The following is a 16,244-nucleotide window of genomic DNA, read 5'->3' on the forward strand; positions in this document are numbered from 1 at the left end:
TAGTTGCTAGTGTTGCAACAGTTACAGGTTTACTGGACTACAGTAGCGACAGAAATAGCTTTTGGTACACTACATTACTTTACATTACTCTACATTACATTACATTACGTTACATTACTCTACATTACATTACATTACATTACATTACTCTACATTACATTGTGGCACATTTATTCATGTTCCAGTGGTCTGACCTGTTTTGAAGATCCTCCAGTGTCTCTAAGAGGTAAGGTTTGTTAGTGGCTGCGATGATATTTTTTGTTTTAGCGCTTTTAACCATGAGATCCTGTAGAGGGGACAAATGTGGTTTTAATGCTGTTATAAATGTTTGGAGAATTTAATCTGAAATACTTCACTTATTGCTCAGTGAGGAAATGACTTACCAGCAGCTGTAAATCTACTAAACAGTCAAACAAGAGCAACTGAGCCGTATCTAGTCTCTCTGCAGCAATGAGGACAGTAATTAATGATATTTATAGTGACACACAGAGGCGCTGAAATACTTTACATACTGCCTTTTCTCACAGCTGTGCCACACAGGGTCCCATTCAATCTGATCAATACTTTAAGCTCATTATTCATTTATGTTTTTAAAACATTTTTTGTTCCCCATCACTTTAGCCATTAGTTTGTATTCCAAGCGTGTTGTTTTATTTTATAATTCGTTGACATTTGCAAAATTTCCAGCCTTGACTTCTTTGTCTCTTACAACTAATGACTTGAACGATGAAAGCTTACTTTGCTGAGGTGTGGTGATAGACTGTATTGAGAGTGAAGGTCTGCCTTAAAGTCTGTGTCTATGCTGAGAGTGAAGGTCTACCTTAAAGTCTGTGTCTATGCTGAGAGTGAAGGTCTACCTTAAAGTCTGTGTCTATGCTGAGAGTGAAGGTCTACCTTAAAGTCTGTGTCTATGCTGAGAGTGAAGGTCTACCTTAAAGTCTGTGTCTATGCTGAGAGTGAAGGTCTACCTTAAAGTCTGTGTCTATGCTGAGAGTGAAGGTCTACCTTAAAGTCTGTGTCTATGCTGAGAGTGAAGGTCTACCTTAAAGTCTGTGTCTATGCTGAGGAAGCGCTTGGCTTCATCTGGCAGCTGCCTAAAGATGTCGTCTGAGGTGGTGAAGACGCTCTCCAGGTGTGCCCAGGTACGCTGGACCTTCAGCCACAGCAGGAGCACTGAGTCGACCACGCCCAACTGAGCCTGGAGCTCAGATACCTCCTGCTGGAAAAACTCCACGTGTTTACTTTGACTGATCAACTGAAGCTGGACCTGTGGGTGGAGAGACAGAGGAGAGACATCCACTTATCTACACAATTTAAATGAATCTTAAGCAAATGTGATCAAACCTGTGAAACTGGATTAGATTAGATTAGATTAGATTAGTTTAGATTAGAACAGATTAGATTAGATTAGTTTAGAATAGATTAGATTAGATTAGATTAGATTAGATTAGATTAGTTTAGATTAGATTAGAATAGATTAGATTAGATTAGATTAGATTAGATTAGAATAGTTTAGATTTCCTTTATTATCTTTTTTAATAGCAATTCTTCACACTAGTTATCCTCACATAGTAGTGACACACAGATATCATATTTAATATGTAAATGTATGCAAGGTAAAAAGGGTACACACTCCTTTTTGCATATCTCATGTTCTCTACAGCTTTGCAACGTGGTTTTTATTTATTGATTGATTGAATTTCCTTATAGACTGATAGGTTTTTGAAAAGAGGTGAAGGTGTTGTTTCGGGGTGGGAGGGCTCGGTGTCAGACTGGTTGTCTCAGTGAGAGCTGAAGCTCAGAGCTGAAAACTGGTTGACCCATGTTCTGATCTGGATAAATGATAAATGTGTGGACAGAACCCAAGAGCTGCAAGTTTCACTTGCTCTATTTCCATACCCACCCACACCCCCCAAACCCCCCCCCCCAGTCCTGCTGTTCTGAGGAAGAGCAGAAAGAGAGGGTAGAGGGAATGAATGCAGGAACAAGGGAGAGAGAGAAGCAATAGGAAAAGATTATATTTTTAAAATTTAAAACTGAGCAAGACCAATCACTGAATCAGAAATCTGAATCACTTTACTATTTAAGTTGAGAGCGATCTGTTAGTACTGATACTCTAGGACTCAGTTTTATTTGCTAACACCGAAACATGGATGATTTCTCTGACGTAATGCTTTTTTGGTTTCTCTATATTTGCTTTTCTCTAACTTTCAGCAGAAACGTGTTTTCTTTATCATGGGTTAAACTTCTGGATAGCTGCTTTGGCAGTGAGAAGTTGGCTGTAAGGTGCTGTTTTGTTCGGCCGTGTCCCGAGGGATGTGGATGAGGGAGTGTGGTTTCTAAACACTGCTGACCCATTGTGTTAAGGCCCAGACAGTTCTGACATGATCACAAAACAAGAGCAATGTGTGGTCTCCCACTCAAGCCATGAATCACAGACCTGAATGCTGCAGGCCGACAGACATGTCTCCCTCTCTCTTGCTCTCTCTCACACACACACACACACACACACACACACACACACACACACACACACACACACACACACACACTCTCTCTCTCTCTCTCCCTCTCTCTCTCACACACACACACACACACACACACACTCTCTCTCTCTCTCTCCCTCTCTCTCTCACACACACACACACACACACACATATGCACACACACACACACACACACACACACACACACACACACACACACAAACACACACACACACAAACACACATATGCACACACACACACACACACACACACAGACACACTCTCTCTTTTTCTCTGTCCAAAGACAGAGTTAGCACCCTAAACATGTTTCACGACCAGTAAACAATGTGTTGGCGGCACTGGTACTAGACAAACGCGCTTCAGTCAACACAATCACAGCAGTGTTCCTCATCAGGAACAGTAAGTGTCGAAAACACCTGTCTGTTTCAAATTTACAAAGGGTCAGTGAAGAATTCATAACTTTCTAATTGTAAAGAATTAAGTTTAATGTTGGCAATACTGCATAACCACTGACCTCCTGACCTCCAGTTCCTCCTCTCCTGAGCTCTTGTCTAAAACAATCACCCTAACCAGAAAACCTCACATCCGTCCTCATTTCCAGTGCCTCTCAACTGATCTGAGGTTTCTGTCTCAGAGTGACAGACAGTGTTAGTAATATGACAGACAGACAGTGTTAGTCAGTAATATGTTTACACCTCATAATGTACGACACAGAATGTGTTAGAGAAGAGGATGCTGAGGGATGCTGTGGGAGAGACATGCTATTCATACCTGATTCTCCTCCAGTCTTTCAATCACTGCATCATCACACCTGAGCATAGGAGTGGACGTCCTACAGTGCTTCTCATACACAAACTCTGTCGACGCCCACGTCTGGCTGATCTCAGTCAAAACCTGCACACAGAGAACCGCAATGCTGAGCTGTCCCCTCCATACATTATTGTTTTGTTCTGTCCTCCTAAAATAAAGTTTACGTTCATAAGTGGAGGAGCAGAGGCAGAGGACAAGAGGAAAACCTTTTCGATGGCCATCTCCTTTACTGCTTTGGTCATGATGGCACGGACCTCCTCCTCTACGATGTGGAGGTGCAGGGCCAAGAGTTCAGCCAGAGTTGTTCTGTCCGTCAGGGTCAAATCAGCCTGATCAAAGAGAATGTACCAGAGAGAGAATGTGATGGTTCCAACACTACAGGAGAGATGATGCACATACACACTGATCGAGCCAGTTCTTAAAATCCCTCTAGAACAGATTATTCATGTTGACAAATTCACAGTGCAGCCAATAACCCAGCCTCGCCATTCACCTACCTTTGTGATTCGGAACAGCTGAGCCCAGTGCCTGTTTCTGACGGCGGGGTTCTGGAGTTCTGTGATAGTCCGTAAGAAAGTCAGATGGTTCTTCAGTGTATTGTCCAGTTCTACATACACATCCCAACCCCTGGCCTCTTTGTCAAGCGTGTGGAGCTCCTGACCGAAATAAACACGCTGTCAGAAGACTCATCGCAAACACTTTCACAAGCAGTTGGCAGGCTCAGCGATAATGCTAAAGACAAGTCACTGTGGATGAGGAATCTGCAAACAGATCTATTCCACATCTGGAATGTTCTGACACACCACGACTGCAGTGTTGCGCTGCACCAGACAGTTATAATGAACTGGGTTCACTGGTGACGACATAATGGACTGGGTCCACTGGTGAGGATATAATAGACTGGGTCCACTGGTGAGGATATGGAAACAGTAGCAGACAGATGACAGGATGTCTCACCTTAAGAAATCTCCTCAGTTCATAATCCATCTGGTCAAGGTGAACGTCTCTCCAGTGCATTCTGGTCCAGTCTCTCACACACCACTGCAAATACGAACATCAGAGAATCACAGGAGCGTGTCGAACATAAAGACATTTCAATGCAGTCCAATAACACCTCATTTATCAATCTGGTATAATATTAACAGTATTTTACAGAACATTAAGTTAATCAATTATAATTTGATTTACTGGATAATTAATTAGTGAGTTAATTGAAGTTAACAACATTTATTGTCAAACATTGCACAAGAATTGTTTTTAAAAAAAGCATTTTTAATGTGTTTTCTTTAAAAAAAAAAAAATTGTCTCTAACCATCCTTGAAAGTAAATGCTATGTTGCTAGGTGTCAGCAGACACTAATGTTTGTGAGTATAATCCACTGACCTGGGTGCACATCAGCTGATCCCAGACCTGTTTGAGGATGATGATCTCTTTGCGGCAGTGTCTGAGCTGTCTGTACTCGGGACTGCTCACCTCAAATAACCTACAGGAGTCCTGGAGCTCTGCCATCTCCTCCTCCAGAGAGCTAATCTCTCTGTGACACTGAAAGAAAATATCAGAGGAAATGTCTTATTATACCCAAATTTCCTCATAATCTACACACTCATATGACAGAAAATGATAAAAAAATTAAAATGCACTTTGTGTGATGCAAATTTCATGGTCTGTCTGTGTGTGTGAGTGAGTGGAGTGTGTGTGTGATCTGTGCGTGCATGTGCGTCTATCTGTAAATTGACTGTAGGCTAAATGTCATTTAAATAACAAACATAAAAAAATCAAACGTACCTTGTCAAGGCAGACATATGGGTTCACTGAGTTGTAGGTGAAAGGGGCGTCAGTCTTAAATGTTTCTGTAAACTGGCTCAGTTTCATCTGTGTGCACATTTTTAAACATCTTAATGATGCCACAGGTAACAAACAGATATTTACATGATCTGTCTCAGCCGTGTCAACTGTCTAAATCAGGAGCGAAAAAATTCACCTCGAAAGCCGCACACTTCCTGCGTATGACGGACACCTCTGCGTTCTGAAGCGGGGCCACCTCATGTTTCACAGAGAGGGCCAGTTTCCTCACGCTGTTCCACTTCTCCGGCAGCTCCTGATTCACACAGATTCACACAGGACAGTAACAACTATTCATGCCTAAAGCCCCGGGGCAACGAGCCAAACCCTCACAGTTACTCCACGAACCAGACACCTGGGCAGACCTGTGACCTCTGACACAGATAAAGTTGCTGCTTGTTCTGGAGACGTTTAAAGCATTGAACAGTATCGCGTTTCAGCTCTGACAGGCTAAGTGTGGAGGCTGCATTTAACTTCATGGAAATCAGATCAATCCAAACAGGGAAACTACAGCTCTGTTCACATCAAATTCCTCAATGAACAATAAGCCCAAATGCAGCTAACAGGTCACAGTTTCCACATGCAATAATACAGTTACAGTTACAGTTTCCACATGCAATCCCTCACTCCCACCTCCAGCTGGGCGTAGATGTGTTCTGGAAGTTTCTCATTGTACTGCTCCAGGAGGCTGAGCACAGCCCTGAGGGGCTCGAACAGCAGGTCTGTAGGGGTCTGGCGATCTCTGACAGACAGCAGGTGACCCATGACCTGAACCAGTGCGTGGCGATCTCCCCTCTGCACTGTCTGTCTCAGCCCTGTGTCCGCCTCTTCAATGAACCCCCCCCACTCCACAACGCTGGAAGCCAATCAGATCGCACGGCCAAGGCAGACACACACCCATCAAAGAACGTTCACATCTATTCATTTTGCAGACACTTTTATCCACAGCCATTTCAAAGACAGGCAGAGAACAAAAGCAAGTAAATGGCCACGGAGGAGCTGATTACTGCACGAGTGCCACCTCTAAGTTCATTATCAGGCCAGATACACATGTAAATGTACATGCAGGAAAATAATAGAGTGAGCTACAAGTGAGTCAAACAGCCGCCATGTATGAAGTATCATGTGCCGAGTATTACAGTTAAGCGTTGGAGTAATCTATATCGTGAAAGGGTCAGTCAGGAACATCAAATGTGGCGACTCTTTCTTTCTTTCTTTCTTTGTGCGGAAACAGCAGTGCTGTGTGTGACTGGTTGTGTTTTTACCTGTCAATGACATAAGAGATGAGATGCTCTTTGAACATCCAGCTCCATTTCTTGATGGAGTTTAAAAGGCTCGTTTTGAATGGTCTGATGTCCACTCGAAACCAGCCCTCAAACACTCTGAAGTCTTCTATGTTCCCAACCTGTATATAGAGCTCCTCATAGAGATCTATCTATAGATTGGGAAAAGACAGCATATGGTTTTAACAGCTCTACAATATATCAAAACCTTCTCTTTCTCAGTCCATAGCATCTCTTATCTTAATCTGTATTCACAAATAACTATAAACTTCATTCAAATGAGAACAGTGAAAATAAACTTACTTTCCGTAAGCTACTCAAAACACTCATTACCTTAAATATGGCCAAAATATGACTGTACCAAAGATTTCAAAATTACCAAAAAATGACTTCATGTAGCCTATGGAATGTTAAACTGTCTTCCCACTTCTGCCGTGTTCATCTGAGTGACCCTCACATTGAAGCGGAAACTAAACCACAGACGCAGGCGGAAAAGCTTATCCTACGTCGGTCGTACCTGCTCTTTGAACTTCTCAGTGGTGGGTGGATTTTCTGAAAAGGCACCTTCACCGAATGCCTCCACCTCTTCCGCGGTCAGGGCCTGACCATACAGGAGGAACTGTCTCAGGAACTCCGCCCGGTCGTCCAGCCACAGGTGACTGTAACGGTCAAACACACACTGGTACTGGACAGCCTTCCTGATCACATCATCCACTCGCTCCATCACCTCCTGTCGAAGGTCTGACAGGTCTAGCATTTCCTCCATATCACCCTGAAAAGAGAGAGAATTTATAATAAGTACAATATACTGATCTTCATAACCACAGTGTTTACTAGGGAAAAAACATGAAAGATAGACAATACAGTGTTCTGATATTACAATACAACTGAGACACCACTGCACTGCACTGTTTTCCTTGTGGCACACTGAAATGCCAAAAATGTGTCAGATTAATCAGATGTCAAACACTGTGTTTTATCCGCAGTCACCTGATAATCCTCCATGTTCACATGAGGTGCCACCCTCTTCACCTGGGCGGACATTTTAAAAATGTCTCCCAGCAGCCCCTCAAGCAGTTCGTACAAGCTCTCCCCGGCGTCTCGGTCCAAAGAGGGTCTGAAAGTGATCTCAGAACCACTCAGAACCATCTGGGCCTCAAACAGAGGAGCCTGGCAGACCGAATTCTCCATGTTTTCCAGAAAGAACTCAAGAGAATGTGAGATGGCACAAAAAAATCCTTCCACCAACATGTCATCCACATGCTCTACATATACCTGCCACGCCCCATACGCACGATCAGCAACCAACAGACTGTGGTTCTCCTGGTGGGAGTAAAGGAACAGGACAATGATTTGAGCAGAGTATGATTTGATGAGTTTATTCAGAACACCAGTGAAAACTGATGAGAAAATGTGTGACTATAAAAGAACGAATATGTCTGAGATGCTTTTACTGAAAAAAACAATCTGAGGATGTTTAACTCATAAAAGAAACAGGTTCTAAGAAGGCAATAACGTAAAAGTTAGTGGTCTGATGGAAAAGGGGTCATAAGAGCCTTATACAGTTTCTTTTTTTCTTTGACTTTTAAAAATCCCAGACAAAAAGGAAACAATGGCAACGTAGAAGATGACATTTTATCACACACAGTCCATATCTCACCTTTACCAAGTTGTGAATGGTTTCTCCATCTCTCTGAATGGTTCTGTATCTTTTCAGCACTTGTCCGTCTCTGTCCTCCAACAGGAGGAGAGTGTCTTTCTTGTTATCCTTCCTGCAGAACATTGGCTGCTGCTTCCAGCCCTCCATTAGGTTTTGGATCTTCTCCAAATTGTCTTTGGATTTCTGAAGCCGGCGCTCCAGACTGTGCACCATGCCTCTGACGGCACAGATATAGTCCAAACAGCTCTGGTGCTGCCATGTCAGCTCAGTTTCAGTCAGTTGCAGCTGCTGGTCTATTGTCTCCAGTTCGGCACTGATCAGAGGGGCTTCCACCTCCAGCATGGTTTGCCTCACCTTGTTGTACATCTGGACCAACAACTGCAGGCTGCCGATGTACTGAGCGAGATCAAACAAAACCAATGACCATCAATGGACCAGAACTGCTCACACATACATAAGCCCTGTGAGAGCCATAACACCATGGCATAACACTGGCACTACGGGCGTGATCAAAATCCCCTTTGTTAAGGTGACAGAGAAATGAAAGAGCATGTGTAATGTAGAAGATTCAGTTGCATCTGTGAACATCGAGGATAATGGTCAGACCTCTAACTAACCATGAGGTATGTGTCTCTCCTGTCGTACACGGCCATGGCAACTGAGGGGATGTTCTTCTGATCCAGCATGTGAAGGTGCTTCACATCTTTCAGTACAGCAAGCAACTGAAGTTAAAAAAAAAGCCAAATCTTCATAAAACGTAAAACTTACAGCCGAGACCAAGTGTTGGTTTGGTGACGTTTGGTTCTGTATAGTTCTGTGTCTATTACATCGACATCTCTGGACGTTTTAAAGACTGTAAATGTAAATCAACAGTCATGCCTTTAACCCTCCCCCTACCCATCCTCTCATCTCGGGTACCTCTGGGTTGAAGTTGACGTGGAGCAGGGCAGAGTGTGGCTCTCTCTTTATGAGGGGTTGATCCAGGTTGAGCTGGCAGACCTGATTAATATCCCTACCCCAGGCAGAATAAACCTCTTCCTCAAAATGGTCCAGCAGGGTTGACATCTCCATATACTTCAAATGGACCTGTTGCATACCTTCACCATCCATTTTCCTGGCATAGAAATAGTGTAGACTTCTTATCCTTTGTTAGACAGGGTTGCTTGATTTATAAAGTTATTCACACTAAATATATCATCAACAATGGAGTTTACCAAACTGCTGCAGCATAGGTATGGTATATATAGTAACCAAGTTTACCTGTCAAGAACAAATTGGAAACTTTCCCAAGGTATTTGAATTCTGTTTCGGAGCATTCTGGCCCATTTCAAAGCACCAGACGTGGCAGGCATGTTCTTACTCAGCACAGGTTTGCCAGTCCTCAACTAGAATCAAAGATCAGGTGACAAAAGTCAGCCTGAGTCAGCACTACTCTGGGTTGTAGGATGTCTAGGAATCAGGCTCGCTGTTAACTGCTGTTGAGGTCAAGGTTTGGGGTTCAAAGTCTACCTGCTGGAGCTGACAGCTGTAAAGCTGTTTGCACTGATCCATTTCCACACTGAAGAGTTCGAGCACCATTGGGAAACTGTGTGTGAACGTTTGTTTGATGATCTCTCTGTCCAGGAAGGGTCTAAACAGAGCTAACAGCTTTGAAAACACAACATTCTCGTTACTCTTTAGTCACTTCATTTTCAACATGTTTTTTTTTTTCAGGGATATTGGCATCAAATTAGGCCACTTACTTTAAAAACAGATTCTAATCCAGAGCAATCTTTCAAGGTCAAGCCAAGGACAGTGGCCAGCTGGCGATCGAGGTCCTGAACCTTGTCTTTGAAGTCCTCATAGTATCTCACAAACTGCTTCAGAGTCAAAACCAACCACAAAGCAGAGCTGCTCTTAATGTCACTGCAGTATGACTAAGGTGTGTTTTTAAGGTAAACACATAAACACATAGCTCTGTTTACAAGTGTCTCCCATAAATCACAGTGAAAAAGCTTCATAGCAACCATTGAAAGCTATGTTGACAAGCAGTTGTCTGTGTCTACATGCAGCAGTCTTATCTGTGCCTCTGGGATTAGTACTTTTACATAGCAAATATTACCCATGTAGCTAAATACACAATACAATCAGCAAGTCACCATGGAGCAGTCACAGTAAACAGACAGTCACATAGACACATTTAGCATCAAGTTAAAAAGGAAACTGCAAATGTTTCACTGTTAGGCATAATGTGAGTTATTTAGCATATAGGCTCACACATTGTGATTTTATATCACAACTTGGACCCTGACAATCTTAATGATATTTCACCATTACAATCACTGATACAAAGCAGCAGATACCTGACAGGTCAAATCCAGAGGGTTGTATTCCCCCTCCCTGAAGGCTTTGAGTAGTTCCAAAAACTCTGCAAGCAACAGAGAGACTTGCTCGCTGTAAAGTTTACCCCTTTGTCCCCCAAAGATAACTTTTTCCAGTTTCTGGAACTCCAGAGTAATGGAGAAGATTTCCTGAGAAGACAAGTGACAAACATGGCAAGGATTCATAAAGCCAATACATTTTCAATATAAGATATTTATTGTTGAATTTAAACAGCATCTTAAGTGGCTTTTATGCATGTACATCACCAGTCACCTCTAGTTTTAGGACACGAGCAAAGACGCTATCGAATCGGGAAAAAACCAACACAGTCGGGAAGTCCCAGCAGTGTTTAGACTCTCCAGAGTTGACCAGCCCTGACACCTTCTCTCTGTACATTTGGAAGGTGTCTCTGAAACATCTGAAGATGCTCTCCACCTTCTGCAGCTTCTCCAGGCTGTCTTCTGCCTCCTCTCTCAACAAATCCCTCAGAGAAAGGTATGACTGGGCCTGGACACACACGTGATTATTACATGGCTTAGTTATTACATGGCCTAGTTATTAGATGGCCTAGTTATTAGATGGCTTAGTTATTAGATGGCCTAATTATTAGATGGCTTAGTTATTAGATGGCTTAGTTATTAGCTGGCCTAGTTATTAGATGGTTTAGTTATTAGATGGCTTAGTTATTAGATGGCTTAGTTATTAGCTGGCCTAGTTATTAGATGGTTTAGTTATTAGATGGCTTAGTTATTAGATGGCTTAGTTATTAGCTGGCCTAGTTATTAGATGGTTTAGTTATTAGCTGGCCTAGTTATTAGATGGTTTAGTTATTATATGGCTTTGTTAGTATCTGAGGTGCTTTAGCTATTGAGACTGACATAAAAGGCAGTGTCAGTTTATGAAAGCCTTTCAAAGTGCCATCAGGTAACTTTCATTTGTTTTTAATCCCACAAATCAATAATTTGTTTCTTATATAATTAAGTCTATGTGCACAAACTTTCAGACATGTTACATACTGAAGAAGGACTCTAATTTTTGTGTTTTGTCTACTTGATCAGTGATATGTTGGCTCTGAATATCAGGGACAGACATGTGTGTCACCTGCTGAATGAGCAGATTACAGAGTTCCTGCAGCAGCACGATCATTCGTGCGGGTGACCGATAGGATTCACAGTGTCTCCAGACCAAGTAGATGAGGTGAAAGAGTTGACGGATGAGTGGATGAATGGATGGAAAATCTTCCTCTTCTAAGTGAGAGAGGAGTGGCTGCAGGGGCCGTAGGTGGAGGTCCACATCCTTCGCCTCCTGCAGAGCTTCAGGAGACATGTGAGCATCACTTACAACAAGTCTAACCTTATAGTCATCCTTCTATAGGAACCGAGATGGCAACCCTAACCCCTTTCAGACAGTCAGTGTAAGGCCTCTAGTGATAACTGACCTTCAGAGACGTCCTCTGTCAATGCTTTAAATGAGGGGTAATAACTGTTCTCTGTAACCTCCAAAATGTTCCTCATCTTCTGGACGGCTGGGCTGTGAAGCTAAGATTCAGGATACGCCATTTCATCACATTAAGTATGAGTGTGTCATTTCAGGACATTTCGAGATTTAGTACATGTCATTTCAGGACATTTCGAGATGTCATTTCTGTCAGCTAATGATCAAAACTTGGAAAGCCAATCAACCGATTCTTTTCATTCTCTGTTAAGCACTGAAATGTCACAAACCCTAGACATTATGTCGTCTTCCAGAACCAGGATTTAAAACTTTTGAGTGGGACAAACCTGTTCATAAATGTTCTGAATGTTCTCCCTTCGGGCCCTCCAAAATTCCAGCTCTGAGCTGGGCCCAGGCATGAGGCCCTGCAGAAGGATTTCAGCAGAGTCCTCTTTCAGAACCTTCTGGATCAGATGAGTCCAGCTGATAACCATGGATTCAATGGCATGGACTACGGTCCTGTCAGGGCCATCATGCCTTATTCGAGAAACAACAAATTAAAGGGGTCATAAGGCACAGAGAAAAAACACTTAAAAAAAGTAATTACGAATTTATAGGCATATACACTCACCAACCACTTCATTAGAAACGCCTGTTTAGTGGAGACACCATGTTGGTGTACAGTAAGAGACCATGGCCCATCTGTTGCCATGTACACAGTGTGTTTTTCATCCTCTCGCTCTCCATCAGTGGTCAGATTATGATCACAGGATCACTTTTAGGTGGTGGACAACTCTCACCACAGTACTGACACTGACGAGTGTAAAACCCCAGTAACTGCGCTATACCTGACACACTCATACTGACACTGACGAGTGTAAAACCCCAGTAGCTGTGCTATACCTGACACACTCATACTGACACTGACGAGTGTAAAACCCCAATAACTGTACTATACCTGACACACTCATACTAACACTGACGAGTGTAAAACCCCAGTAACTGCGCTATACCTGACACACTCATACTGACACTGACGAGTGTAAAACCCCAGTAACTGTGCTATACCTAACACACTCATACTGACACTGACGAGTGTAAAACCCCAGTAGCTGTGCTATACCTGACACACTCATACTGACACTGACGAGTGTAAAACCCCAGTAACTGTACTATATCTGACACACTCATACTGACACTGACGAGTGTAAAACCCCAGTAACTGTGCTATACCTGACACACTCATACTGACACTGACGAGTGTAAAACCCCAGTAGCTGTGCTATACCTGACACACTCATACCAGCGTGACTCCCAACACCATGACACGACCATATCAGTGTCACTGCTGTGTTGAAAACAGTTTGCCACCCAAACTGAGCACATGATGAACAGGGTAGAAGATGGTGGACAAACTGCATGGCTGCAGTCTATAACGGTAACTGTACGTTTACACTGAGAGCGGCGAGAGCGTCAAGAGTCGCCCAAACCTCCCTGCCAACGACGCTGTTGAACACTGTGGACGCTCTGCCGTTGATGAAATAGGCGGGTACAAGTTCCTTCGGAAAGCTTGGCTATGCAAATGTTTTTAAAGGGGCTATAAAGCAAACAAACAGGTCGAGCGGTATCTTTGTGCTGACTGACCACCAGTAGGCTATAAGTTAACCTTATGAGATATTTTAAATGAGAAGGTGCGAAATCGACCGATGACAGAAATAAATTAACAATGCTAATTACATATTTCGTAACAAAATAAACTAATGAAAAACACTACTTAAAAGCTTTTTTTTGTTGTGTGTCTTTTGTGTTAATGATAGGCTAGGTCAAATTCCAGCATGGAGTTTATAGGACACGTTTACTAGCCTTGGTCTTTAATTAACACAAACGTTTGTGCATAACCTACATTACAGTACAACATGGGGAAACCCACCACCGATATAATCAGTTTCTCCTCCATTTTGCTTAGGACCAAAAGTTTTGTGGGAACAATAGTTTATACTGTCGTGTTCTCTACAATTCTCTAGAGCGGAGCACTTCCAAGTTTCTATTGGTTGCCGCCCAACCGCGTCATATCTCATTACCATAAAGTTAACCGAACTTCAACTGTATTTTGACGCCCAAACCACCCTCGCCGCGACGCCCTTTGCCGCGACGCTCTTCGCCGCTTAAAGACGCCGGCTCTCATTGAAAATGAATGACTTCCGGTCACTTTGACGCTCTCGCCGCGCTCAGTGTGATTGACAGTAAAGTTATACAGTGTACTCATGAGGTAGGCACACCTCTTAAGGGGACCAGTGAGTGTAGGTCCATGGTAGCTGTTTCTAACAATGTGGACAGAGAATGTATATTCAAACTTCTTTCATTTGCATACATATTCAGTTTAGCAATTCAGGGTTTTTTGTTTGCTTGTTTGTTTGTTTTTGTTTGCTTGTTTGTTTGTTTGTTTTTGTTTGTTTGATTGTTTTTTTACCATAGTGCTTTTTCCCCCACACATAATGTGACAAAACAGCTTAACAGGGTTGACAGGGTTGAGCTGCCCAGAAGGCACACCTGACACCACTGTCACAGACAAAAATGATCAAATATTGAGGTGCTGTCAGAATGGAAACATTCCACAGTATGAGTGCCTGTCTTACAGTTTGCCTGACACCTCTGGACAGTTTCTTCTCCTCTCTGAGACAGCAGGAACTGGGAGAACTGTTTTTCCCCGGATCTGCCCCCTCACAGCGGACACTTTGTTCTGTAGACTCTGGACATGTCGAACGATGTCCTCAGATATCGTATTTGGCCACGTCTGATGGTTCCCTCTGTTTGACAGCAGCGGCACACACACCTTGGCAAGACACATAATTACACACATATCATTCAAGCCATATACAGTGTGACCTGCTATGTGTGTTATGAGGCCATATATATGCGTGTGTGTGTGATTGTGTACACACACACACACACACACATATATATAGATGGGTATGTGTATATATAAATATACATATATACATGTATGTATATATGTGTGTGTGTGTGTGTGTGTGTGTGTACAGCCTATATATAAGTCCAGTGTCTCTGTTTGTGTGTTTTTTTTTTTTTTGATGGACAGCTTTGCTTGCACTGCTTCTTCTTTGGTCAAAGATAAAAGTTTTAACATTTCAATGTAAAAACTGTAGTTTTAGCACCATAGCGTTGTAGCAATAGTCCGTTCCAATTTTGGAGGTTCAGAATCAACACACTACAGCATTACTGCACTTTCAAATCATTACCTTCTCCAGACTGTTTGACAGTTGAGGCAACGGGGAGGGCGACAGCACCCCAAAAAGTAAATTCTGCCTGCAACTTTCCGAGAGAACGGTGACATTGTCCTTCTTCAGGATATAATATCCTCTTTGTTTTAAAAGATGCGAGACCTATCAGAAAAATATTTAAAAAGTAATACGAATTGGACTAACTGTACAAGCAATTACAGCGTTGGTCTAGGTCTGATCTGGCTAGGTCTGGCTTGTCGCTTACCTCAGTGGACACGGTCATAGTGCTGGCCGATGTCAAACTGAAAATTAACAGTTTGACAGATTGTTCAAAAAATCTGGAGAGAAGTCTTTGGTTTTCCTCCAATGCAACAAACTTGTCCCACGTCTCAGACTTTATTTTCATCATTTGGCAAAGTTTATCGCCAATAAACTGAACCCAGGCGTCCTCAGAGAACACACGAGCGACTTCGTCCTCGTCTGACATGACTTCCCTGCAGCTGCTTCGCGAAGTTCCAAATTAAAACGTTTGTTATTCAGAGCACAGCTTTAACATTGCATGAAGCCTTTTTACAAAAGAACACAGATAACACGTTGTATAGTGCTGTGTTCAGTGATTTGGACAAACTGAGGCTGAGGAAATTTAGTCCACAAAGAGAGCGAGGGGCAGGGACAGCGTCAAGTTGCCCTGGAGACCAAATCAGTGTCTGCGTACCCTTTAAATGGCCGGCCTGAAAAAGCCGTGTAAATTCCACATCTTTACGCTTACTTACTCAGCCGCAATCTGAGAACTATTAGTGACATGCTCCAGTCTAGATTTTGTTCGACAAGCAAAACGTCAATTTCGGAGTCTACGGTATTTGTCTCCATATTTACTGATATAATAAAGGAACGCTCATACTACTATAAATCTCTTGGTGACGCACATGACGCACAAGATTAGAGGACGCATGCTCTCGCTCTCATGGCCTGAACAGAATACAAAGCAGAATGGCGTTTTCTCCCCCTCAGATCCAAGATATATTAAGAATTTTAACTTGTTCAGAATTTTCAGTCTGTTACTGGAAATTTGTCTCAGATGGGATAATGAACCACATTTAACTC

General features: G+C 42.7%; 1 protein-coding gene across 1 annotated transcript in view; it reads right to left on the bottom strand.

Moving 5' to 3' along the window:
• The window catches only part of LOC115817968 (dynein heavy chain 11, axonemal), a 78,404-nt gene extending 62,777 nt beyond the window's left edge, over positions 1–15,627 (bottom strand). The window contains exons 1-27 of the mRNA XM_030781155.1: positions 15,406–15,627; positions 15,159–15,302; positions 14,535–14,731; positions 12,246–12,435; positions 11,903–12,002; positions 11,566–11,777; positions 10,738–10,971; positions 10,446–10,613; positions 9,846–9,962; positions 9,613–9,750; positions 9,364–9,488; positions 9,022–9,217; positions 8,721–8,825; positions 8,104–8,499; positions 7,434–7,766; positions 6,961–7,215; positions 6,426–6,595; positions 5,794–6,016; positions 5,300–5,416; positions 5,104–5,190; positions 4,702–4,860; positions 4,276–4,359; positions 3,816–3,974; positions 3,525–3,647; positions 3,280–3,402; positions 1,043–1,267; positions 195–286 (exon numbers count right to left, since the gene is read on the bottom strand). Of these exons, the coding sequence (XP_030637015.1) occupies positions 195–286; positions 1,043–1,267; positions 3,280–3,402; positions 3,525–3,647; positions 3,816–3,974; positions 4,276–4,359; positions 4,702–4,860; positions 5,104–5,190; positions 5,300–5,416; positions 5,794–6,016; positions 6,426–6,595; positions 6,961–7,215; positions 7,434–7,766; positions 8,104–8,499; positions 8,721–8,825; positions 9,022–9,217; positions 9,364–9,488; positions 9,613–9,750; positions 9,846–9,962; positions 10,446–10,613; positions 10,738–10,971; positions 11,566–11,777; positions 11,903–12,002; positions 12,246–12,435; positions 14,535–14,731; positions 15,159–15,302; positions 15,406–15,627 (4,694 nt within the window). The remainder of the gene's footprint in view (positions 1–194; positions 287–1,042; positions 1,268–3,279; positions 3,403–3,524; positions 3,648–3,815; positions 3,975–4,275; positions 4,360–4,701; positions 4,861–5,103; positions 5,191–5,299; positions 5,417–5,793; positions 6,017–6,425; positions 6,596–6,960; positions 7,216–7,433; positions 7,767–8,103; positions 8,500–8,720; positions 8,826–9,021; positions 9,218–9,363; positions 9,489–9,612; positions 9,751–9,845; positions 9,963–10,445; positions 10,614–10,737; positions 10,972–11,565; positions 11,778–11,902; positions 12,003–12,245; positions 12,436–14,534; positions 14,732–15,158; positions 15,303–15,405) is intronic.
• Between the last annotated feature and the right edge of the window lie 617 nt (positions 15,628–16,244).

This window comes from Chanos chanos, chromosome 8 (assembly GCF_902362185.1).
Source record: "Chanos chanos chromosome 8, fChaCha1.1, whole genome shotgun sequence".
NCBI classification, from domain to species: domain Eukaryota; kingdom Metazoa; phylum Chordata; class Actinopteri; order Gonorynchiformes; family Chanidae; genus Chanos; species Chanos chanos.